This window comes from Athene cunicularia (genome assembly GCF_003259725.1).
Source record: "Athene cunicularia isolate RWA chromosome 2 unlocalized genomic scaffold, athCun1 chr2_part2, whole genome shotgun sequence".
In the NCBI taxonomy this organism is placed as follows: Eukaryota; Metazoa; Chordata; class Aves; order Strigiformes; family Strigidae; genus Athene; species Athene cunicularia.
This window is the reverse complement of record NW_020799096.1, coordinates 6,273,780-6,300,216: the sequence shown is the minus strand read 5'-3', so window position 1 is coordinate 6,300,216 and position 26,437 is coordinate 6,273,780. Positions and strand designations below refer to the sequence as shown.

At 35.9% G+C, this 26,437-nt stretch overlaps 1 protein-coding gene across 5 annotated transcripts in view; it reads right to left on the bottom strand.

The window, feature by feature from the left end:
• DPY19L1 (dpy-19 like C-mannosyltransferase 1) overlaps positions 1–26,437 on the bottom strand; it is a 50,148-nt gene that overhangs the window by 1,450 nt on the left and 22,261 nt on the right. For all 5 annotated transcript variants that reach the window (XM_026843868.1, XM_026843863.1, XM_026843864.1 and 2 more), the window contains 14 exons: positions 26,070–26,161; positions 23,923–24,022; positions 22,582–22,659; positions 20,542–20,628; positions 18,989–19,048; positions 16,383–16,463; positions 15,511–15,612; positions 14,706–14,777; positions 13,232–13,281; positions 12,111–12,135; positions 10,332–10,451; positions 3,376–3,550; positions 2,482–2,581; positions 991–1,116 (listed from right to left, as the gene is read on the bottom strand). In XM_026843868.1, coding sequence (XP_026699669.1) covers positions 991–1,116; positions 2,482–2,581; positions 3,376–3,550; positions 10,332–10,451; positions 12,111–12,135; positions 13,232–13,281; positions 14,706–14,777; positions 15,511–15,612; positions 16,383–16,463; positions 18,989–19,048; positions 20,542–20,628; positions 22,582–22,659; positions 23,923–24,022; positions 26,070–26,161 — 1,268 coding nt within the window. The remainder of the gene's footprint in view (positions 1–990; positions 1,117–2,481; positions 2,582–3,375; positions 3,551–10,331; positions 10,452–12,110; positions 12,136–13,231; positions 13,282–14,705; positions 14,778–15,510; positions 15,613–16,382; positions 16,464–18,988; positions 19,049–20,541; positions 20,629–22,581; positions 22,660–23,922; positions 24,023–26,069; positions 26,162–26,437) is intronic.

The window sequence follows — 26,437 nt, the reverse complement described above, 5'->3', positions numbered from 1 at the left end:
AAGAAATTCCATCAAAAACCCACACAAGCTTGGTGAACTCAGTTCTATAACCCCTCTTTATGAATAGTTGATTGTGCCACCTGTATTTTTTTAAATTTGTCTTTATTCTAGAAATTCTTATCAGATTACAAATATCAATAAATACAGTAGTAATTTTAGAAAGTGTGGGAAATATGTAAAATTTGTCTGCTTTCGTGGTTACATAATTAATAAGAATTAATTTGGAGAAGGAAGCATATAAACCAACTCAAATTATACAATATACAGTACCACAGATGCTTAAAAGTGCCTATAAAATGGTGGGTGAAAACTCAGGAAATAAAACACCTTTTAAAAAAAAGCAGTAACTCCTTGCCTTTTTATTAAGCCAATTCCCTGTATAGTTAACTTTTAAAAGTGAGAATTGCTGAGAACTCCCTAATTTTGTCAAAGATAATTGCAAAGCAACAGAACAGGTTTAATTTTATTCTAAATGCAAAGTAAATAAAATAAAAAATCCAAACTGATTGTGTAAACGCCAAAAAGGTAAACTGGTAGGGAGAGGTGTGGGAGGAGGATGGGGAAGCACAGCCTCTTCTTAAGGACAGTTTAAATGTGACATAATTTTCAGTGACCAGTAATGGTGATATTTTGGTGCTCAAACTATCTTTTACTCCACATCTTTTATTTGTCCTAGGCTTTTATTATACACACACATCTGTTCTTGCTATCACAGGATAATGGCTTGTTTCCTCTGTGAATCCCTTCTGTATTTTACAGTGAAGTTTAAAAATACATACAACACAGCTTTTCAGGGGCTCTCAAAGATCACAAGGTTGCTAATGTGGGTAAAGTTAATTAAGCTTACTAATATCTGGAGACGCTGGCCAAAAATGTATTTTGGACACTTAACAAAACACAGATCAATGCTTCAAAACTACTACTTGATATGAATCTTAGACTATGTATTTGAGTGGCATATCATTCTTGTGAGAAAGAGAGATTACTCACTTTTTTCTGCTTACACACAATGACTCTTCCAGAATGTAGTAATTCACTCCTAGTTTTACCAATTCTCGTTTTACTTCTTTTGCAGGTTTTCGACTGTACATGGAATACACTACTTTAGTTCTGGCCCTTCAAAAACAGAAATATAAAAGTTAGCTAGCAACATAGCATGAAAATGTAAGCTTTAACTTTAGATGAGACAGGAAGGCTTTTTATTTCACAAGACAACTAGGCTAAAACAAAGTTTAAATTAATAGTGCCATTTGCTTTAATGTGATTATTTCTTCACAAATACAATGTTCAAAGAACAATGCCCTTTGATTTTTCTGTAGCAGCAGACAACTTTGTAACAAGATCCACGGTTACTGTGAACAGAAAATGTAAAGATGCAAAAGCAGTGCATTCACCGTGTAATATTCAAGGCTAGAAACGACCTTTCTTGGATTGGAAGCGATCAGAAAAAATAATTTGCCCAATCTCTCTGCAAAAGGTCACACTCATTGCCCTTGTTTGGACTTTTTCAAAATGCAGCATGCAAGACCTGATGTCTGCCCATGCTGAATTAAGCAAAATTATTACTTGTAAACCATGATCCTGTTTATATTATCCAGAAATATCCTCCTTTGATTGTGCAAAGCATGATGTTGTTAACTCCTGTTTATTTTCTGATACTGTATCATCTCTAGCTTATTTTCCCCAAAGATGCCCCGTCCTATATTTCTGTAGTTAGAATAGAATAGGATATTTTAGTTGGAAGGGGTCTACAGTGATCATCTAGTCCAACTGCCTGACCAGTTCAGGGCTGACCAAAAGTTAAAGCCAGATAATGCCAGACACAGAACTATGAATATAAGGCAGGCAAAACGATTCACATCCTTTTCTCCTTCATCCCTATCTTGTTGTTTTCCTGTTGTGTTTTTAACCTATTTTACCAAATTACCAAAAAAATGATGCTACGCTATTAAAATTAAAAAAAATTCATGACCTTTTCAGATAAAGCAATTTCAAATCAGAAAAATATTATTTTGAAAAACTAAAAGTACAAACCTCAGTAATTCTATTACAAAATTTCAGTTTCAACTTGTCTTAATATTTCAATAATTAGATATATTATAATGAAAAACAACCAAAAGACAACCAATCCCAGAAAGCTAATAGAAATAACTAAACTGGCTATCTTGAGAAAAAAAAATCTGTCTACAATGTCAGAAATAACTAGAATGAAGAAAAGATATAATAGTATATGTTAATTACAGTTCCATAATCATATTCTGATTTTTTTGTAGCCGTATCCATTCTACAGTATATACTTTCTGATGAATACAGTTCCTGAAGAAATAATGCATGCGTTTTCAATCAGACTAAAACAACAAATCAAGTTCTGCGGGCTTTTAGCAAATTTTACAATATAATGTCATCCCATTCCTACTGTATATTACCAATATTAAAAGAATTAATAGAAAATAAAAATAAATCCTCAACTTTGAAATTTACCTTAACCCTGCATCTTCATAGTGTGGATGATTTACTATAGGACGAAGTGTAGACAATTTAACACTTGCCATTGTAGGCATTGCTCCTGCAAAAACTGCATCTGAAATAAAGAATGAAAGGCATGTCTGAAATGAAGAACCAAGCAGTAAAAGCAGAGAAGCAATCTTCAAATATCTAAACAGTAATCCTGTAGAAAAACTAAAAGTGGGTAAGGTACTCTTTTCGAAAAGGCCATAACATGGCACCAACAGGAGATACACAAAATCACTTTTTCTAAAAAAAAACCCAAACCCAAACCTTGAACTCAATATAAATTATTAGATAACTAGACATCTAAGAATGGATATTTAATACATTTTTCTTGAATGGGCAGAATTACAAATACATTATGACAACATGTTTTTATTGTTACTTCTTACACCATTGCTAACAGAGCAACAAAATCTCAGTCCACTTTGGCTTGAAAGTATTTTTCTGCCAAAAAATGTAACTGCTTTTTATATAGTTTTCTAACACTTTTACTCATTTTAGTAAAAGGACGGGGGCAACCACAACATAGACACACTTTGAATTCTCTTCTAGCAAAAGGACCACTGTCATTTAAGTAAAACTTATTTTAATTGGACCTTGTAAACCCACTTTTGTTGTAGAAATACTACACCAGTGGCTAGAACCTCCAGACTGGTAGTCTGGATCTAACAAAGCAAGCTTTCAGTGTATTTTCCATTTGAGATAGCTTCTATATGGATAAATATATGTAATTAAATCATGGCTTTAGGATAGTCCCAAGGCAAAGCCACAGATAGCAGCAATACCTCTGCACTCATTCATACCAAGTTCTATAGTTACATCTCACAGTAAATGGGGAACTTCATACATTATTAAATAGTTTACCTTGTCTGGTATTGACTTTTATCCACTCTAAAAGTTCCTCCTGTGGCAAATTGCTAAATTCTCCCATGATATTCCATTGAGTTTGAAGATTTGCTGATCCCTCTATTGCCATCAATGCTAAAATAGCAAAGACCAATGTTTTGGGCTGGATTTTACAGAAGAGCCATCCAAACAACTGAAATGCAAGAATCGATTAATTTCTAGACAACAATTCTGTAGTGTTGTATGCAGCATAATTCATTTTTATTTCTCTAAAAGGAATCGTAACATATACTACAATATGAAACATCTCTGCTATTGCTACACTAAACTTCAGTGAGATCTCATAAGAAGTATTCATGCTTACCAAATGTAGGGCATTATATTTGTAATTCAACAACAACAACAACAACAGACATTAATGCAGCTTTTAAAGTTGTAGTTCAAATGTCAAATTCTGCAAGTAAAGATGATTCAATAATGCTAACTTCACTTTTACAGTATTTTATCTCCTATTTACATCAAGAGTTTCTAGCTATAGTATATGGCTTAGAGATTATACTGCAAACTTCTGAAAAGCTGACTTTGAGGATATAAGCTTGATGTCGCTTTATATCCTACTCTTCCCTTTCTTGAAATGAAAGAGATGGCCCTTGCATTTTTTCCTAAAGATAGTTTGCTAGAGGCTCTAAGCAAATACTCATAAATATGTGAAATGGGTATTTAAGAAAGAAGTAGCAAATTTGCTATGTTGAAGTTTAGTTTGAGCAAGAACAATTTATCTCATCTGTATCTGACCTAAACCTTAGACATAGTATGAATTACTTTTTTTTTTAAATCTATTGCTAATTAAAAATAAGGCTTCACATTTCAAAAATATCAACCTGCACTAAATAAATACTTTTAATTCACAGTGTCTTTACTCATTTTTTTAAATTAAAGCATAAAACGATAAAATAAAGTTTCACAGTAAAACCTCCTGCTAGGCTGACTACACCAGTTAGGCAGCGTATTTTATCTTTGCTATAAATTAGCCTTAAAATACTTTAGATTACTAAAACTTCCAAGCTACCTCTCCAAAAATACAGTGTACTCAACTCTCATCCTCAAAGACTTGCTAAATGCTCTACCAAGAACAGCAATCATATCCAGGGAAATTTAATATACCAAATATGCCTGACCACTGTGTAGGTCCAGAAGGATGAAAGGAAATGAATTCTACACCACTCTAGATGAGCAAACCTCTTTTTTCTTTTTTTGCCAATGGTTGCAAAATCTCACTTCAAGAACATGTTAGAACATTGGAATTCTTTACGGAGTTCCATGGCTTTTAAAATCAAAGGAAATCACTTTCCTATAATGTTTTTATAAAACATCATTAATGTCCAAAGTATCTATATTTACTATTATTTTGTTTATATAAAGAGCCTAGAATAGTCGAAAAACAAGCATTTCTTTTACAGGATATAATGTTCCTCGTGTGGTTTTTATATTGATTCAAGGCGTCTCAGTTGTTTTTTGTCAAATTAATATGTTAAGTCTTTCTCCAGCTATTCTTCTTTGCTTTCACAATTTTCACTCAGGATAGTATAATTCATCCTGACAGAGGAAATGCGCAGATGTGAACAGTTATCAGTTTTATTGTCCATCAGATGCCACAAGCTGCAACACTGAGGCAATGGAAAGTACACAGATTGATGCAGTGGGCTGAAAGAACAAAAAAAGGAGTTTTCTTATCCCTTTGCTTGCTTAAGTCAGAGCAGTCTTAGAGGTGGTCTGATTGATAGTGGCTCAACAGCCTCATGGGCCAGTGTTTCTCTCTCATGCTTAAGATAGTCATGTTTCACCTGGAAGATTACTAGCTGCTCCCTATTAAAGAAGGCATGTATCAGTCAGACCACAAAAATATCTGGCTTGGCTTTTACAGGTATCAATCAACACAAACCTTAGGAACACACTGATCAGGTAACAGAACCTTCACTAATAACAGGCCAGGAGAATTGATTTCTTTTTACTTACATTGTTCACCTAAAAGTTGGGTGCTCTTGAACACAGGTCTGTACTTCTCTTAAAGCCCAAGCCAGGGATAGGATAATCACAGGACTTATTATATGGAGGGAAAAAAAAATTGGACCTGAGCCATCTGGTCCAAAAGGGGCAGCTCCCACAACAGGTTATCATCTGCAATTGCAGCTTCCTGAGAAGCTTACTCTCACTCTACAACCATAGGAAACAGCAGAACAACCAAAGGGCCAAAATGCAGTTGGAAGCAAAGAAAATATTGATAAAATATTCTGAACCTGTGCTTCTTCCAGTATTTACACAATGAAAACATGTGGCATCCTCTAAGATCACCAAAAGCACCAGTTTCCATTAACTGGCCTGATGGTATTACTTGCAGTACTAAAATAAAAAACACAAGCCAGGATGAATTACTATAGTACCATTGCTCAGGTGTTTTAAAAAAAGAAATAAAGATCACCAGCTGAAAAATTTTACTAATTTCATATGTAGCAGCTAACTTACTACATGAAAAAAGCAAATGAGTCTACATATTCATAGAAGCCATTTCTAGCAGCTCATCTTTCAGTCATTAGCAGTTGCAAGGTACTTTTTTCCTATCTTTCCAAAATTATTTCTCTCCATACAGGAAAAAAAAAAAAAAAAAGGCAGTTCAGATCTTTTTGGTTTTCAGTTCTCAGCAGGCTGAGAGGCCTTTTCCTGTGGCACAAAATACAGAAAGAATTTTTAGTCCTAAAGTTCACCCTCTGGAAAATTCTACAAACATTTTTCAATAATAACAGGGTAGAAATGCCTATAAATTTTATTCTATGAAAATATAGTTACAAGAAGAATAATTAAGAACAAATTCATTTTGGGCAGAATTAATCTATATTGTAATTATTCTCTAGAAATCGTATATAAGAAGAAAATACTTTTTTTCTTTCCGCTTTTCTCATTTGTGAAAAGCAGCTTCATTATAAATTACTCAGAAACACCTCATGAAAGTTCATTTTAAAAAATTTAACCACAGTGTAACTGCTATTACTTAAACAGCCAGACCACCTAAGAGGACACCAATATTTCAACAACTAACTAAAAGCTGGGAAGTAACATAACACCTGTGAACCTTACAGAATAGCGAAAGTGTAGTGGAAATTACATGTTTCTTAAATCTCAATACTCAGTTACAAGGTGGACAGTTACTTTTTAAATAGTTTTTGACACTTTTTTAGCATTTTAAATGTTCACTGTACAGATTCATTTGATGTTGGCAAACACTCAACAATTCTACCTATGCCAACAAACAGGCATCAAGAAAGTGATGAGCACAACATTTAAGCAGACTGATAACTGTGTAGCCTGTCCAGTGTTAGGTTCCCTGAAAGAACATCCAAGGAAGCAATCTAGTTTTCTGGTAAACAATATTTGTTCAGCTGCCTTAGCAAGGGACAGCGTTCTCCTCTTTGCAGAATTCTGTCTCATTCACTCAGCTTCCAGTTGTATGACACAGGCATCATATGTTCCAGACAGTAACAGCCTTCACCATACAACCCAAATTCACCTTTAGGACAGGCTTCAACCACAGATACTGTAGGTAAAACAGTGTCTATTGGGCATTATAGTCTGTATAATACTGTATACACACAAGGCAGCCAGAGAAATCACAGAATCGTCTAGGTTGGAAAAGACCTTGAAGATCATCCAGTACAACCATCAACCCAACATTAACAGTTCCCAACTCCACCAGATCCCTCAGTGCTATGTTGACCCGACTCTTAAACCCCTCCAGGGATGGAGACTCCACCCCTGCCCTGGGCAGCCCATTCCAACCCCCAACAACCCCTTCTGGAAAGAAATGCTTCCTAAGAGCCAGTCTGACCCTGCCCTGGTGCAGCTTGAGGCAATTCCCTCTTATCATATCACTTGTTCCTTGGTTCAAGACACTCATCCCCAGGTCTCTGCACCCTCCTTTCAGGTAGCTGTAGAGGGCGATGAGGTCTCCCCTCAGCCTCCTCTTCTCCAGACTAAACACCCCCAGTTCCCTCAGCCGTTCCCCGTACGACCTGTGCTCCAGACCCTGCACCAGCTCTGTTGCCCTTCTCTGGACACGCTCGACTCATTCAATGTCCTTTTTGTAGTGAGGGGCCCAAAACTGAACCCAGTCATCGAGGTGCGGCCTCACCAGTGCCGAGTACAGGGGCAAGATCCTTTCCCCGTCCCTGCTGGCCACGCTATTGCTGACACAAGCCAGGATGCCATTGGCCTTCTTGGCCACCTGGGCACACAGCTGGCTCCTGTTCAGCCAGCTGTCAATCAGCACCCAAGGTCCCTCTCTGACTGGCAGCTCTCCAGCCACTCCTCCCCAAGCCTGTAGCGCTGCTGGGGGTAGTTGTGGCCCAAGGACAGCCCCCGGCATTTGGCCTTATGGAAACTCCTCCAGTTGGGCTCAGCCCATGGCTCCAGCCTGTCCAGGTCTCTCTGCAGAGCCTCCCTGCCCTCGAGCAGATCAACACTCCCACCCAACTGGGTGTCATCTGCAAACTGACTGAGGGTGCACTCGATCCCCTCGTCTAGATCATCAATAAAGATGTTAAAAAGGAGTGGCCCCAACACCGAGCATTGGGGGACACCACTTGTGACCAGCCACCAACTGGATTTAACTCCGTTCACCACAACGCCTCAGGCCCAGCCATCCAGTCATTTTTTTACCCAGCAAAGCGTGTGCCCATCCAAGCCCCGAGCAGCCAGTTTCACCAGGAGAATGTTGTGGGAAATGGTGTAAAAGGCTTTACTAAAGTCAAAGTAAACAACATCCAGAGCCTCTCCCTCATCCAATAAGAGGGTCACCCTGTCATTTCTGGCACTCTAGATTTTGAGTACTGAACTTTCTAATGTTACTCTTGTATTCCTTCAATTTTCAAGAATGGCAAGCTTAACAACTCGGGTTTCTTATTAAAAATCCTAATTTTCTTCCACTCTGACAAATATTTTTCTCTTTTCCTTCTGTATTATGTGCACAACAGTTCTTAGCACTGGATTCTTTCTCTCACTTATCCTCATGGTGGTATTCTCCATATAGACATTTTCACTAGTTCCCCATCTTACCTTCCCAATTTGTTTTCTTGTTAGTAAGCCCAGCCCACTATTTATCATAATCTTTCACTCTTTCCATGGGGGATATTTACTTTGTGTGATGTAAATAACATTTTTGACAATATCACAGCATGGTTGATGTCGTAAGGGACCTCTGAAGGCCATCTGGTCCAGCCCCCCTGTTCAACCAGGGCCACCTGGCCAGTTGCCCAGGACTGTGTCCAGATGGATTTTGAGTATCATCAAGGAGAGAGACTCCACCACTTCCCTGGGCAACCTGTGCCAGTGATTGGTCACCCTCACCGTGAAAAAGTGTTTCCTGATGTTCAGAGGGAATCTCCTGTGCTTCAGTGTGTGCACACTGCCTCTTGTTCTATCACTAGGCACACTGAAAAGAGCCTGGCTCCATTACATTCTCCCTTCAGGTATTTATATACATTGATGAGATCCCCCTGACCCTTCTCTTCTCCAGACTGCAGTCCCAGCTCTCTGAGGCTTTCCTCATAGCAGAGATGCTTCAATCTCTTAATCACCCTGATGGCCCTTTTTTGGACTCTCTCCAGTATGTCCATGCCTCTCTAGTACTGGGGAGCTCAGAACTGGTCCCAGCACCCCAGCTATGGCCTCACCAGTGCTGAATAGAGAAGGATCACCTCCTGCAACCTACTGGCAACATCCCTCCTAACACAGCCTGGGACACCGTTGGCTTTTGCAGCAAGGGTATGTTGCTGGCTCATGTTGAACTTGCTATCCACTATTAACTCCAGGTCCTTTTCTGCAAAGCAGATTTCCAGCTGGGCAGCACATACTGGTGCCTGCAGTTGCTCCTCCCCAGGTGCAGAACTTCAGTGCTTCCCTTTGTTGAACTGCATGAAGTTCCTGTCAGCACATTTCTCCAGCCTGCTGAGGTCCCTCTGGATGACAGCACACCCATCTGGTGTACCAACCATTCCTCCCAGTTTTGCACCATCAGCCACCATCAGCAAATTTGTTGAGGGTACACTCTGCCCCATCATCCAGACCATTAACAAAGACGTTGAACAGGACTGGACCCAGTATTGACGCTTGGGGTACTTCGCTATTCCCCTTCAACCAGATTTTGTCCCACTGATCACCTCTCTCTGGGCCTGAGATTGAACTGACATTCAGTCAGTTTTCAAACTACATCCCTGTCTGCTTCCTAGGAAGCAGACAAAGGACTCAACTCTACTTTTGCTGCAACAGCAAAACTTCTAAAACAGCTATTTAGATACAAATTCAACCAAGTTCACTTCTCAAACACAGATACTGAAACACAGAAAACCAATTCTAAGATCTTTTATATCTGGAAAAAGTCTACTAACTTCTGTGTTATGGCTGACTTCAAGCTAGGAAAATTAAAGTCTGAATTGGGCATATGACTTCTAAGGCTGTAGCATTTTCAACATACAAGACTTCAAACCTATACTTCTGGAAAGAATTAATACACAAAAAATATTCAAGGCAATAAGCTCTAAAGAGCTGTGAAAAAACACTGAAAACAAATTCAAACATTATTTGGATAGAACTAATAGTCAATAAAAAACTTGCGGTGTCATAGAGGTGTGTACTTACAGTAAAATCCAGAGTATGTCTCCCTATGCTCAAGATCAATACACAGCATATTAACTCGTATAATAATGCAATTAGACAAGTTGCATAAAGCAAGAAATTGACTTTATTTGGGGAGAAGGGAGAATGGAAATTGTGTAACCATATTTTTCAGAAAGCAATATAATCTGGTTTATTTTTAACCAGTACACTCAGATTCAACTGCACACACAGAAATTTGCTTGAGGAACAAATATCTGGGTAATACTGTTAAGTACTGAGATAGCTACAGGATTAAAAAAAGATCTTACCTGTTTTGAACACACCAAGGAAGCCATAACACATAGATGTGGTGTCAAAAAGAGTTTTAGTCTCATGATTAAAATTGCTAGGACGCTGTATGCCAACAGCTGCAATGCATGGTATACCAGCTGCAAAGAAAAACCAAAAACCAAACCATACAGGAGCATAACATTTTCATACTTTTCATCTGTCTTAAAAATACAACTTCATTTTCAGTATAGCTTAAATAATGAGCTTGTCTGAAAGACTAGGTCAAACTAAAGATCCTCATATTTCACATAGCGATAAGGACATTGTTATCTTTTTTCTAAAGTTTATGTAGTATGCTATGGTATGAAACAACAGGAAGGATAAACAACAAAACCAAAAGGAGCTGGAGAAAAGGCTAGTTACACAAAAGATCCTGAAACAAACAGGCAATAACATATGTAAAATTTCTTGTATAACCTCTTTATAGATGTAAAGAGATCTTGCTCTTTAATACCTAAAATACCTAAGTATGGAATGAAAGAAAAAGATAAAATCATCCTTGGTACTCATACAACCACAGACAGCTTGCTTTAGCATTCTCAGAAAACGTTCAAAAGCATCAGAGATGTCACACACCACTCCTAACACTGAACTGTGTTACTTGCAGAAGTGCTGCGTGCAGAAGTGCAGAAGTGCAGAGGCACTTTTGCAATCGGTGCTTTTATCTAACTGGTTGATTACCATATTTCTAATGGCATGAGATTTCTCTCATAGCACAAACCACAAATAAACTTGTGTTAAGAAAGTTTTGCACCATCTTTGTTTACTTAATTGCAAATAAAGAAACCACGTAAGAAATCTGTCTTTCAATTATATTTCATAGAATCATAGAATAGTTTGTGTTGGAAGGGATCTTTGAAGGTCCCCTAGTCCAACGCCCTCTTGCAATGAGCAGGGACATCTCCAACCTAGATCAGGTTGCTCAGAGCTCGATCCAACCTGGCCTTGAATGTTTTCAGGGGTGGGGCATCTACCACCTCTCTGGGCACCTGTTGCAGTGTTTCACCACCCTCATTGTAAAAATTTTCTTCCATATTATAGCTAGTCCAAATCTACCCTATTTTAGTTTAAAACCATTATCCCTTGTCCTAACACAACAGGCCCTAGTAAAAAAAGTTTGTCCCCTTCTTTCTTATAGGCCCTCTTTAAGTACTGGAAGGCTGCTACCAGATCTCTCTGGAGCCTTCTCTAGACTGAACAACCCCATCTCTCTCAACCTTCCTGCACAGGAGAGGTGCTCCAGCCCCGATCATCTTCATGGCTTCCTCTGGATCTGCTCTGACAGGTCCATGTCTTTTCTGTGCTGAGGGCTCCAGAGCTGGATGCAGTATATTTTTCTTGAATATTTTTATTGAAAGAATAATGTGTAGAATTATTTTCATTATGGCATATTTCAAACCAGAATTTTAACACTATCAGTCACATGAAACTCCAGTAAAGGAACCATCACCTTTACAGTCTATATGGGGAAAATGGTTTAGGTCCAGCCTAATTTCAGAGTCTTTCTGCACTGCTACAGCAAAAGCCCAAGACTCCTCTCTTGCACTGCCACCCCACCATTAGCTAGCTTATTTTTTTGTACAACACCCCAGAGTTATTCTGGTGACATACCAGACCCAATTTAAGACAAGGGAATAAAAAAATGTAACTACTTATCTTCAAATAAACCACATACCAGCAGACCATTGCAATCTGTATTTTAATACTGAGTATTTGCATTAACATAGGAATAGAATTGTGCAGAAAAAGAATCTTACCTCACCATGGTTAAAACGTTCCTCTCTGAATAAAAAACAGAAAATCAGATTATTTGTTTATGTACTACAGAAGCATTGGTTTTACTTTAGTCATCTATAGTGGCTCTAGATAACTGAATTAATCCAGTAAGCATGAGTTAGAGTCTGCACAGATTTTTTTCCCCTCTATAACAAGCTTTGAAATATACTGCAAATGAGTAACTATCCTCCTTAATCCCTGTATTTATTTGGAAATATGAAAATTAATTTTAGCACTTTTTTAATTACTTCCCAGAATTAGTTCATATATAGAACAGCTTATTTAGAAAATGAAACCTCAGTAATGTAAAAGAGGCAGAGCACTGGTACCAAAAGAAGTCAGTCATTTACTCAGGTACTACATAGATTTGTTCTGGATTCTCAGGAGGAAATACAAATGTGAAAAAAAGTCAAAATCATGTACACTTGTTCTCCAAAACATCTGTGAGGACAGGATGCTGAATCCTGCTTGCATCTGGTGAAACTTTGATAATGGCCATTAGACTGTGAAAAGCAGAGATCACTGAAATGGTTAGTGATAAAGTAAAAAAAAAAAAAAAAAAAAGGCAGCAAAAAGATGTGTCAGGGAAATTACAATATTCCATTGGACAAATTGACTGCTCTCGAGCATAGCATCAACAAGTGATGCTAAATGCCTGTGACAGGTAGTCCATGCATTATAGATATTTAGGAAATAAAATTAATACAATTGGGATCTCCTCTTAAAAGGTGAAACTCAGGTATCTTTATAACCTAAACAAAAAAAAGGAGGAAGGAATTTGCATTCACTATTTATAGGAGAAAAGTGAATAAGGCACATTAATTATTTGTTTTTCAGCTCTGTTCCTAAACCAATATTTATTTAATTGAAAATTTGGGAGCAAGAGGGTTACAATGTCTAAAACTAAGTTCAGCAGCTAAACTTACTTTTAAACATCTTATAAAAATACCACAGAGTATGTCCAGGCCATTCAGTTACTGAACTACAGAAAATTTACCCTTCAAACAGGACCTACATAATGTAGAATTTTGATTTAGCATATAACAAACAAAATTTAATTCCAGCAGAAAATTCAGTTTTACATTAAAAAGATGATGTTTACCTTTCATATTGGCCCGTCTGAGATAAGATCCACATAAGATATTTAATTGCCTGAAGGAACCAAGAGCCAACAAAAAGTATGAATAAACTTTCAAAAGCATTCTAAAGCACTTTCAACATTTGCTAAATTAAATTACACCTGGGTAATCTCATTTTGAGATAATGCTAAGATAAAAGACATGCAATGTTTCCGCTAAAAATTCTTTTTGAGGATGTTTAATTAGCCAGGCAGTTAGCAGTTACCCATCTGTTCCTGTGTAAACTGTAAGTTGTTTTTACACAAATTATACATAATCAAATTTACAAAAACAGTCATAAACTTCAGTTATAGTACTCATCAGCTAAGTGACAGAATTTTTTTTGGCACTTAGCGGCAAAGCAGGTTTTACCAGTAACTCAGGACTGGACCTTTGCAAAAATCTATGTAAAGAGAATACAGAATTTTAAGCAAATATTTTTGAAAACCTTTATTTTATCTAACTGTATTTGGTTTACACAGCAAGGTTTTGGTAGCAGGGGGCGCTGTAGGGGTGGCTTCTGTGAGAAGAGACAGAGCCAGTTCCACTCAGCTACAAAACAGATCTACCACTGCTCAAAGCTGAGCCCATCTGTGATGCTGGTGGTGCCTCTGTTGATAACATGTTTAAGTAAAAACCACTGTGCAGCAGCTTTGAGAGCAGTGAGAAAAATGGGAGAGAAGCAATGCTGAAGACACCAAGGTCAGTGAAGGCAGGGGAGAATGTGTTACAGGCACCAGAGCAGAAATCCCCTACAGTTTGTGGAGAAGACCCTGGTGATGTAGGTTTTCCCCCTATGGCCCATAGAGGACTATGGTGGAGCAGCTGTCCACCCTGCAGCCTGTAGAGGACACCATGCCAGAGCAAGTGGATGTGCCCTGAAAGAAGATGCAAGCCATGAAGTGCCCACAGAGGAGCAGGGTCCTGGCAGGACCTGTAGCTCATGGAGAGGAGGTCATGCTGGAGCAGGTTTGCTGGCAGAAGCTGTGACCTGTGGGGCACCCATGCTGGAGCAGTCTCTTCCTGAAGGACTGCACCCTGGGGAAATTACTCATGCCTGAGCAGTTCTTTATGAACTGCAGCCCATGGGAAAGACCCATTGAGCCTGGGAGAAAGGAGGTGGGGATAAGAGAAAGGTGGTTTTAGTTTTGTTTCTCATAATCCTACTCTATTTTTAATTGACAATAAATTAATCTTCCCCAATTCAAGTCTGTTTTGTTCATGACAGAAAATCGGTGGGTGATCTCCTTGTCCTTATCTTGACCCATGAGATTTTTCAACTCTTTTTCCCCCCTGTCCTGCTGAGGATGGGGAATGAGAGCAGGTGGTGGGCACCTAGCAGTCAGCCAAGATTAATCCACACTAAATTCTTCCCATCTCAAAATAAATAGCGATCCCTTCAAAAAAACCTAAAAAGTAAATTCATGGTAAAGGTGACTCATTAAATCAATCACTTACCCTTTTGATGATTACCCCAAAAACCACCAGAACAACTGGTAATAGCAGAGTCTTTGTGTATCTTACTGGAGTCTACAATGGAAATAAACTACATTAATTGCTTTCCATTCACCTACAATTACTTCAATAGTCATTTCAAAAACAACCATATAAAGACTTCTTCCTCGAATAAAGTGTAAATTTAAATATTCAACAAGAACCAAGCAAGCTTAAAGAAACTCAAATTTAAACTCCACCCAGCAATCACACTAGGGGACATTAGTAGATTATTCCCAGTTCTTTGGCAAGACACCCAAAGACTAAAAGTAGATTGTATCTCATCTGAATTTGAGCACTATAGGTTGAGCAACCTATAAACTTTCTAAATACATATCTACTGATGAACTAAAAAGAATCTACTAATGCCACATTAAGAAGCTTCAATGCTCTTCTGCAGTCTAAATCTACCACACTGAACTTTTGCAGCTCTCAGTACATTTTCCACATACTCAAAACCAGTTACTGACAGACATAAAATCTTAACTTCACACTGTAACCTTTCATTTACCCCTGAGCAAGCACTTCTTTCATTCAAGCAAGCACATTCCTTAGATCCAAAATCGAAACACTGTTTTGGTCTTAGTTCATTTAAAAGCAGTAAAACCAGTTAAATTTAGCTTAAGGTCATTAGTGTCTCTAACTTCACAAGTAAGCACTTTAACTTAATATGACAGTAGAAGGTTATGGCTCACGGATGTTTTAAGTTATCAATTAAGATAAAACAAGAAGTTCCCTCTTCCATAATCATCTATTTTGATCAAATTACCTCTTTTTCCATGAAGTCAAACTCTGCAGCACAGGTATACATTAATGTATCAAAATCCTTGTAGCCAATAAATTTAGATTTTAAAATATTTCCAATATGAGCCTGGAAGGATATACAGGGGAAAAAAAGCTGTAGTAAGCAAAAACTGTCCTGTTTTCCACAAAGTAGTTTAAATGTATATGAAAAATATTTTTAATTAGAACATAAGTTTTATAATTTACAGTATTTTTATAAGAGCACAAAAAATCTCTTTCGAGTATATTAAATGACATCTTCAAGTTCAACTCAGATTAGACTGTGTTAAATAAAAAGCAGAAAGTGGCAGAGAAAGAGATGTTACCATTTCAACTGGGTTCAACGAGAGTATAGTTTTGCATACTCATATTTTAATAGATGAGCTTCCTGTCTTTTGCCCCAATGAACATCTGCAGATTGCTTTTTAAGAGTTTAATCTGACACTAAAGGGGCTGAAGTGAAGAATCCTATTTACAAGAAGCATTTCAAAACTGTCTTAAAAATGAGCTTCTGAGGAAAGTAAACTAAGAAACTGAGTAAATAAAGATATAGGTAGAAGATATCAAAAATAAACAAAGCTCTATACATCCACATTTAAAAAGAAACACACAGAGCATTTACTAACTCATAACAAAAACATATGTGTTTTTCACAGACTTTGATAGTAACACCTCAAATATACCAAATATATAGTAATACATCAGGAATGAGGAAGCAAATATGCAATCTCTCTCCCATTTCTGCAACACAAATCTTAGAATTTCCAGAAAGTACATCAGTAAGATGCAAAAATCAAATACTAAGGATTAAAAAGTTTTTGAAAGACACAAACCAGATACTCAGATAAGAGGACTTACATCATCAGCTATTCCAAGTACCAAAGAAGTTAGGTATTTCAAGGTAACTGTCCCAAATAACCAGGCACATCCTTCAATGACCTTAAAAAAACATATTCAGAATGAAATAAACATGTCTCAACAAACTTTTAAAGAAACCTTTTCTTTTTTAAAAGGCTTATTAAATTTAGCTACTAGTTACAAACTCTCCTATGTTGTTACCAATAAGTAATTTCTAACCAATTACACTTCCCAAATTTTAGTACACTGGGGTATTTTCGATTTTTTTGGTATTTTCTATTACAGCTGAAATAATTTTGTGCAACTGATTTAGATTACAGCTGTACAGCTGCACACAACATAGTAGTAGGAGAGGTACCAAAGGTAACTTTCAACAGGGGCAGCCTGTCAGTTCCATCTGTTTTGCATACGCCACTGTGTAGTGATTATTTCCCAACAATAGCCTCTTCCTAATACCAGGTTGTACTACTCTGGTAATTCAAATATTCGGAGGAATTTGCGGATTTATTGTACCTTCTTAAGATAATCTCAAGTTAGAACTTGAAGGAAATATAAAGAAAGTATGCACAATTACTACTTTTAGTTACGTATCATTTTTATCCCTGTACAAGAAATATTGAATTATTGGCAATCCAGCTTCATCTACACAATTTATAAAACTGGATCAAACTGAATAGGACAACCTGGCTCAGTATCTTGTATCTGGGACCAGCAGCAGATGCTTTCAGAGAGAATGCAACAACAAAATACAAACTGATCTTTACCCTAATGTAACCAGAGTTTTTATATGACAATGGGTTGCATTCAATCATTCCATTTCATGGCTGCAAACGAACCTAAATACCTAGAAGGTACCTAACCCATTTCTGAATTACTCTTTTTTTTTTTTTACTTCCACAGTATCTTTCTTCTCTCCTCTAAGTTTATTGCCACTAGAATAAGGGGCACTAAATAAACTATAATTATATCCTACTTCTATTCACTGGCTTTGTCATATTTACCTTGATTTACAACATGTAGAATTCTAACCTATGTTAAAGTATCAGCTATTTAGTGATTCTACATTAAAAATTCTATATACTCTCTACTTAAATCTGATGGTAGTACATTTAGGGGCAAGGTATTTTTTTTAATTTTTTTAAGACACCGACTGAGATTACATGCAATATTTAGGATGCTAAATAGGAGTTTACAAAATAAAAACGTATTTTCTGCTTTCTCTGAAGTTCCTTCTCCTTTATTTCATCATGTATTTTCCTTTTTTGATGCCTGTTCAGTATTGAATTGATGTGTTCAGAGGACTTTTCAGAAAAATACTGAGATTTCTCTGCTGAGTGGCACGGATTTATTTAGGATCAATTATTTTATATCCATACTTAGGGGGTGGTGGTGGTCTTCTTCTGAAAACTTCCCATTTAATACCACCATTTGTTTCTTACCTTCTAACATTCACACCTTATCCCATGGAGATTATTTTCTTTTATAGTTCCAGTTAGATACCTTCCCCAAAAGGTTTCTGAAATCCAAGTGCATTACATTCACCCACACACCCTTATCTACATCCTTCAAAGAAGTGGAAGACATTTGCAAGGGATGACTTCCTTTCACATAGGCTTTCTTGGACCTATCTCATTATGTTGCATGTACACATAGCCTTAGTAACTTTATCACTGTTCAAGTTTTTATTCTTTTACAAAAGTTAGACTTACTGGTCTGCAGTTTCACAAACGCCTTCGATCTCCTTTTTAAAAACTGACATGAGATTTGCCTGCACTCCCATATTCCCTGGTACCACAGCTAACTACATTAGCAGGTTACGCACGCAATACAATTTGTTATAAATATATATTTTTAATGCCCTTATATTCTAATTTCTTTATAATAACTGTATGAATTCTATCCAGTTTTGCTAACAGGTTACCCTTCATTTAAAAAGAATGCCTGTCTTAAACCAGGCATAGTCTCAACAGGCTCCCATTTCAGGTGTTTTTAGAAGTTAATGTTATGTCCTAAGCAGTAAGTTGCTTCTCACGTTTTCTACAGTGTTTTATATTATTTGTCATAGTTTTGGGAGCATCCTCCATATTTGGACATGACTTCTACTGCCCTCAAACCCCACCCACACACCCTACACTGTTTTACTGACTTGCTTCCTTATGTAATTACAAGTTGCTTACTGTTATTAAAAATATCCTTAAAAAAAATATATAGGACACATTTTAGGGAATATCTAGTGCAGTATCTTAATCTTCATTTCTGCAAAAACTATTAGCCTTTTACTTGCCTTTTCTAAATCATCCTTTATTTTAAAGGGATGTTCATATAGATCTTAGGTTTTCTACATATGTTTAAGTTGGTAATTTAAAATGAAATGCCATTTGAAGGTTATTTCAGTTTTCTGATATAAATGTGTGTATATGCCCTTTTTCTTCCTTCAGTAGTTTAAAATTAATTTCTAGGAATATGGACAATATATTAAAGACAGTAGTTCAGCTACATTTTTCATTTCCAATAGCTGAAAATCATAAGTTATTTCTGTATTTTACTAAAACAAAAAGCAAAGTCAGAGTTCTTTTCTGAAAATCAAAATATATGAAATTCCTTACCCATATATAGATTTCTCTTCTGCCACTTTTCAAGACTTTTGGACTCAATTCAAGAATTCCCTAATAACAAAATGAATGGACATTTTCAGGTAACATATAGTAACAAGATATTCCAGTACCCTGAGTAAGGCTTTTTTTGTTTGTTTTGGTAAGCACATATTGTACCACATAGATATTTATTAAAAGCCCCTCCATAATTAATACAACCTGAAATATGAATATATAACATTGTGATTTTACCCTGCACCAGCAAAACATGCCAACATAAAAATTACTGCAGTTTATATACATTAAATAGAAGACTACTCTTCTCCTTAACAAGTAAGATTCTGTATTATACAGTTCTCTAAGCTTCTTTATGTCACAGCCAGTGGGAAACTGAACTATGTCTGCTTCCACAAATGACAAGAGAAGAAATAAATAAATAAATTACTGGCAGCACAATACAAACAATTTTCAAACAAGGCAAGGATATGGGTGGTGGGAAGATTTACTCATGTTTTACTATTTCACGTTATGTTCTTCATTTTATGACAGAAGGAAGACTAATTTTAAGCTAATTTGATAAAAACTGTAATTAAGAAAAACTGAGAATTAACTTAAAAGTTTTCAGAAATCCAGACCATATGCGAGACTGAGGCCACAAATAGATGAGAAACAATAAATATTCATTCCAAAGCAGAAAACAGGCAAGAAACTCAATGTACCTGTACTTACTATATAAGCGCAAAAGCTGCTACAAAAACTAGAGTGGGTTTATAATAAGCAGACTATACTACCATCAAATACCAATAGCCAAGGCAGCTTACTGCTAGCATCAGTGAGAAACTACCACTTTTTTGCTGATGGACAAAATATAAACAAAACGGGGGGGGGGAAAATCACTGAACTCAGCCCAAGCTTCTAGGAGAGACAAAAAGAATCAGAAATGGAGATGATTTATAGCATGCTAAACTTAGATCTGTTCACACAATCTGATGTCCTATTTCTGCCGTACATAAATCCCTTAAGAGAAACTATATGAAATTCAAAAAGTTGGCCATTGCTTTTCCTATTTAAAGAAAAATTAAAATAGTGAATGATGAGATGATGAGTCTTCAGTGAGTAATTTCACTAACATGGCAGCATGACTCAGCAGCTTCAAACAGTCTTAAACCATTGTCATGTATGTTTTAGACATTTGTTCTGCATTTGCGGTTTCACAATCAATAAAGAAGCATTTAAAACAAACTCCTTCTTGCTCATGTTCTTGTTCTACATTTAGTCTGGTCAAAAATACATACGTGGTAAATTTTATACTTTTATGAAAAGAAGAAAGCTATGAAAACAAGAGAACTGAGCCTTAAATGAATTTCTCTTACAAAGAGGTCTTGGTGTAAAAATACAATTTTTTAAATTAGTATGTACCCATTCTCCAGATATCTTTAAGATCTCATTCTCTTTGTCATGTGAAAGATAACTAGCTGAAAATGCTGCAGTTTCACATTTTAAATCAATACATAAATAACAGTACAGCATTACACTCTTAGCATATGATTTTTTCTTAAACTTACCCAGATAACTACTAAAGATGCAGCATAATACGATGTCAACAACATTGAATTACCAAACATCAGAATAAAACACACTACAAGAGATACCTGAAAGAAGAAAATAAAATTAAATTTAAAATAGAGAAGGTAAGAATTGCCCAAGTATAGAAATTACCTTGTGTCACCAGCTTTAAAGACACCTACTTCACAGCAAGTGCAAGCTCGATACTCAAGCTTACAGACTTGTTCTGCAAACAGTGATTATAAAGACTTAATGGCAACAGGTAGACAAGTTTATATTATGTTAATTTGTATTTTAAAACCACTTATAGACAAAAAGATTTTATCATAGGACTAACTCATGTGATACAGCAGCTATATTTTTTAAGTTATTCCTACCGCATTCATTTTTTTTCAAATTAATGTATTATTTCTCCATCCTGTTTGTTATCTTTCAGAATCCTAGGCAAACAAAAATGTTGAATACAATGTTTGTTGTCTCTTTCTTCCAAACTGAGAACCATCTATTTAAAATATAATCATCACCAAACCAAAGTCAAGGAAGCAGAACTGTGACTGATCATACACACTTAACGAAATGATGTTGAAAGTCAAGGCTGAAATACAACTTTTATCTACCATCCTGATCTCCTACTGTGCTTTCTTTTTAATAGCAACAAGCTGAATTTTCTAACTTGGAGAGCAAAATCAATGATCAATCACTGTCTTCTATACCCAACAATAAAGAAAAATAGTGTAGCTATTTGTAAATTATGCAGACTTTTCTACTCACCTCCTCACATAGACTTTCATTTTCCACAGAAAAGTGGCAGGGAGCAAAAATTGAAAACACCACAAAACAAAGATTGGCAGTTTACCCAGCATCATTAAGCTTTCTCTGTAATATAACATGATTGTTTATCTATCTGAAAATAGGGTTTTTACGACACTTTGGCACCAAAATTATGATATAGCTACTGACATAAACCAAAAGGCTTAAATATTTCACCCTGCTTCTGTCAAAAAATTACTAAAGCAAGATAAAATGTTTGTTTGCAAGTTTTACTGGTAAATCTGACTGGGAACAAGCATTTGGCATCCCAGGTTTATATCATAGATGCCTAGAACTTACTACTGCCCTTAAATTTATCATTTACATATTTCAAAATATGTTTGAAAACATATGAAATACAATTAAGCTCAAAGCTTCTTATCTTTGGTAAACATTCTCTTTTTCCCCACTGAGTTTGCATAGCACAATTTTAGCAAAAATATATTTTTAAAGACAACTGTATTTCTTCAAAAAAGTTGTTTACATCTTCCTGTATATTTCAAACTATAATCTTGCTTGAAATAGCAAAACTCCTGGTAGAAAAACTTGATTACTATCTTAACTTTAAAAATGAAAATCAGATATATTACAGAGAAACTTAAATGCCTTTTACTTATCTCCTTCCTTTGCTTTATCACCCGTTTTTGAGAAAATAGTTTTTCCTCAGCCTAATAGTTTATTTTCTTTGTCCTCCTTTCTAAATATCTCTCCAAATAGTTCAACTACAACATCTTTGCATGGTCAATACTACAGTTATCTTCAAAACCCAATTTTAGTCGGAGGAGCTCTCCTTCAAAGACAAAAGTCTATTCTCTAATTTTGACATACTAATATCTCACTATTTTGTTTCTGCTAATCTATGGCATGAGGTGACAGCTGACTTTTCAACTTTTTATTACTCATGCCCTATTACTTGTTTTCTAATCTGTTGAGACAGTATCTTCAAGTCCATGGAATGGAGACAGAAAGGAGAGGCAAGTACTTCTACAAATTCTTTAGGTTAATAATTTTTCTGGGGTTCAAGAATTCCTGTGCACCACAGGGATCCTAGTTTCTGACACTGTGACATCAATACACATAAGATCAAATATTTGAATCCAGGCTCCTCTGTCTGGTATTATTGCATCTTTTCAACAACCTTGCAACTAAGGAAAACACTTTAGACAAATGGCCTCCTTTGATGATCTGACTTGTTTGAGCAGATTCAATTTTTTTAAAAAAAGTATTACCATATGAGCAGAGAGTATCTTCTGTAATTTGCAGGAGTCAATATAACCCATAATACACACAGCAAATAGTGAAGCTATCTAGAATCAAAAATGAAAAGATAAATTAAAACAATTTGCAGTGGTGCACTCTTTCTAGCAGAATAAACATTCATACAAAAAGAGATTATTCAAACAATAATTAACTTTTATTGCTACTTTTTTGCTAAGCAAATACTTAGGCATTTCATAATGGTTTCTTTCAAAAAACCTACTGTGGTGCTCTGAATAACAACTATCAAGCATATTTAAATATTTAACAAAAATTTGAAAATACGCTGTATAAAAATGCAAGTCACCAAAACACAGCACTAACATATCATCTCTCACCCATAGATTTTAATAAAAATAACAAAACAAAACAAACCCATTCAGTAACATTATTTAACCTTAACTTTTCAGCAAAGTATGAGAACATCCATAGTTTGCTGCTAAGGAAAATGAGATTCTTTCATTAGACAGCTTGCTAAAAGTCACATGAGAAATTAATGAAATTACGAATTGAACCTTTTATTTCAAATTTCAGGCCCAGCATCTTAAACAGGTTATAGTGATGAGTTTCTCACAATATTTCACTGAATTTAATGGTTTCCTCTTCTGCAGTTAGAAAACTTGCATACCACAGCATAAATGATTGTTCAAAATTATCAACTCAAACCAAGTAATATCTGCTTCAAGTAAGACAGACAAGTGAAAAAGTACGGAGACATAGATGGATTTCAATCAACAGGCTACTTTTCAATCAATTTAAACACTAAGAAAGTGTGCTGTATGACAGTAGCCTACTGCTCACATGAGCATCTACTATATTTCAACACTAGCTAAAAGTTATTTCAACTGTCCAAACTCTCAGACAGTAAGATTATGTCACTACTCACAGGCTCATCAAAATTAAATGGGAAATCATGCAAAACCATGCCAGATATTACATGCCATGCAAACATTGCTCCATTTAAAAATTTGGAATAGCCTAAAAAGATGCAAGATCAATGTCTTTTTACTTCAATATACAAAGTTTTTTTCTTGTTCTGAGCTTGTTCTAATGTACTGAACTTAGGCTAGAGCCTGCTTTTAAGGGAAAAGTACATTTTTTAGTCCTGAAAACAGAATACTGAGTAGTGTAAATGGCCAACTTTAAAATTTAAGACTAGAAAAATATTGATGTGATAAATGGTGTGAATCTTTCCTGAGAGCAAGAGTGAAATCTGCTAAAAGGAAATAATCAGTATGATTGTGAATTCAGTAACTGTCTATACAAAGCAGTCAGTTTGCCTAGAAAAGACAAAGAGGCGAATATGGTCTTACCTGTGTTAGAAGAACAAACTGAGCAAACTGCCAGGGAAGCATGAAAAAGATATTAGAAACACACAGTGCAATCAAGCTTCCTGTATTAATATTCGGAATCCTTGGGAAAAAGAGACAGAATAGGCATCAGTAAGTAAAATTACACAGGTGTTTGCATATTATTGAAAAGTAAAATAGAAAATGCAATAAAAACAAAATTACCTCAGAAGTTAGCTAGCAATATCGATCAACTACAAATAACACTGCTCAAGTAAATTTAATATGTCTTTTCCACCAGTTTCCAAAAACAATAGTTCTGATGTTTAATGTGTCTTAACTATTTGAGGAGTCACTCATCACCAAACAAGTCTTCTCCTGGCAGCATGTAATATAGCAGGCCAACCTATGTCACGTGAAGTAGTCCACTTTGTTGCAACAACTCTACAGTCAGGTCACAACCATTTCCACTTCAGCTGGGATCACAACTATTCATGGAACAGTCTGCATTTGAAAGTGATTTCACTCCTCTTCCTCATATATCTTCCATATTTACTTTCTACAACTTTCTGCTAGTAATCCTGAGTGAGGTTTCAGGGCAGGAGACAATGACAAATACATGAAATTCATCTTTAACTAAAACCAGCCCATTCTCTATGTCCTGCTGTAAGTGTTATTTATTTAATCCTGTGTTAGCTTTGAGTTCACTTCAGAAAAATGTCATGTGCCAAATTTCATTAAGTGGCCTCCAACAGATGAAGACACCATAAATGTTCTGCTGAAAAACCCAAACCCAACCAATTACAGCCAACTCAAATTCTGTAAAATTTTCTTCAGCTTCTTTTACAAAGCCTCAAGATTAACTTCTATTCATGCTGAGCATAGGTCTAATGTATTAAGTAATATATTATACAAATGTGATAGAAATGATACAAATAATAGGAGAATTTAAGTTCTAGTCTCTGTTTCAAAGACAGTTCCTATATTTTATTGGAATATTGTTACACATAAAACAGAGTTGCTCTTGAAGCAGGAATTATAACTGAGAAACAGAAGTTCAAATGTTTTATCCCCTTTCTGGAACCTCGCTCTGAAATGCTTAAATACCTACTTCGCATAGGTAAGCAAGCCCAAGTACTATTTTATGTATCAAGGTTTGAAGAACAGTGGTGAATCTATCTAATCAAAAAGTGTCATAATTGTAGGTACAGAATATATGTGCTCTGATCACCCTAAAAGTGTTATTTCCTTGGTTTTTGTTTGACCTCACAATTTAGCATTAAATGGAACAGGTGTCTTTCTAATTTGAAATCTAGCAATCATTCTACAAACTTATGCCTCAAAATATTTTTCTAGACAGCTTGTATCTTTTCCTCACTTAAAAACCCCAAGTTAGTGACAAGCACAAAATATTTTTGGTGTAATCATCAATACTACAAATTAGTATGACCCAATAAAGGAAAATCTGTGGTTATAAGTACAAAGTTCAGCTAAGTCATAAATATACCGGAAATCTGATGCCACAGAGTTGGTGGAAAAGCCCTCAAGTAAAAACAATCAGGCTTATTTTTCAAAAGAGAGTCAAGACAGTAACATAATCATGTTGCAAGCCAGAAACAACCATGGTAAAGGAGGACTAATGAACTCAGGATCATCCCTGCATCAGTACAATTAGATTGCTCTAAATCATTGAACTAGTTAATTAGCCTTGTTAACTAGTTATAGAAGACTGCAAGAACATATTAGTTTAGGGTGCCTATAGCATCCTCTGTTGCAAAGCACAGGCTTATTCTAAGTGCAACCAATGTAGAGAGACAAAACCAATTGACAGAGTATCAACTTGTTTCTCATGGGAAGAAAGTGACATCAACCAAAAATTCTGATTTTTAGTTTAGGTACATATTTGCCAATACAGTAACTTGGATTCTTATTTTAAGCGTGTCTTCAAGTTGCAAAGTTTTTCCTTTTAATAAGTGAGCAATATACTGCAGTTCTACTGGTGCAGAGTCTGCAATGTAACAGTCACAGGAAAGTTTCTATGTTAATGATACCATTGCTATGGCACACAGAGGCACTTGAATAAATATTTAAACAAATGCATTTAAATAAATGTCCTGTGACATTCCATTTTTTAAATCACTGTGAAGACATAAGGATAAATTGAGAGGTACCTGAGAATATAGGTCAAAAGCAACATCTGAAGCACAAGGAATGGGTATGAGAAACTTTCACGAAGAGGTGGAGTCCACATCACACGAGTGCACTAAAAATAAGAACTGTGTTAGATGATAAAACTTGCTGCTACATTTCCATTAAACAATGCATTTGTATTTCAAAATGAATGACCACAGATACTTCAATGAAGCAAAAACCAAGCTACATGAGATTTTACTCACAAACTAAAAAAAAACAATCCAGGAAGCAGAAAAGAGGAAGAAAAAGAAAGTGGCTTCCAGACTTGAGATCTATGATGCACTGTTAATTAAAATAGATCACTGCTTTTCCAAAATGAAATGTGACAGCTAGAGAACATCCAAGA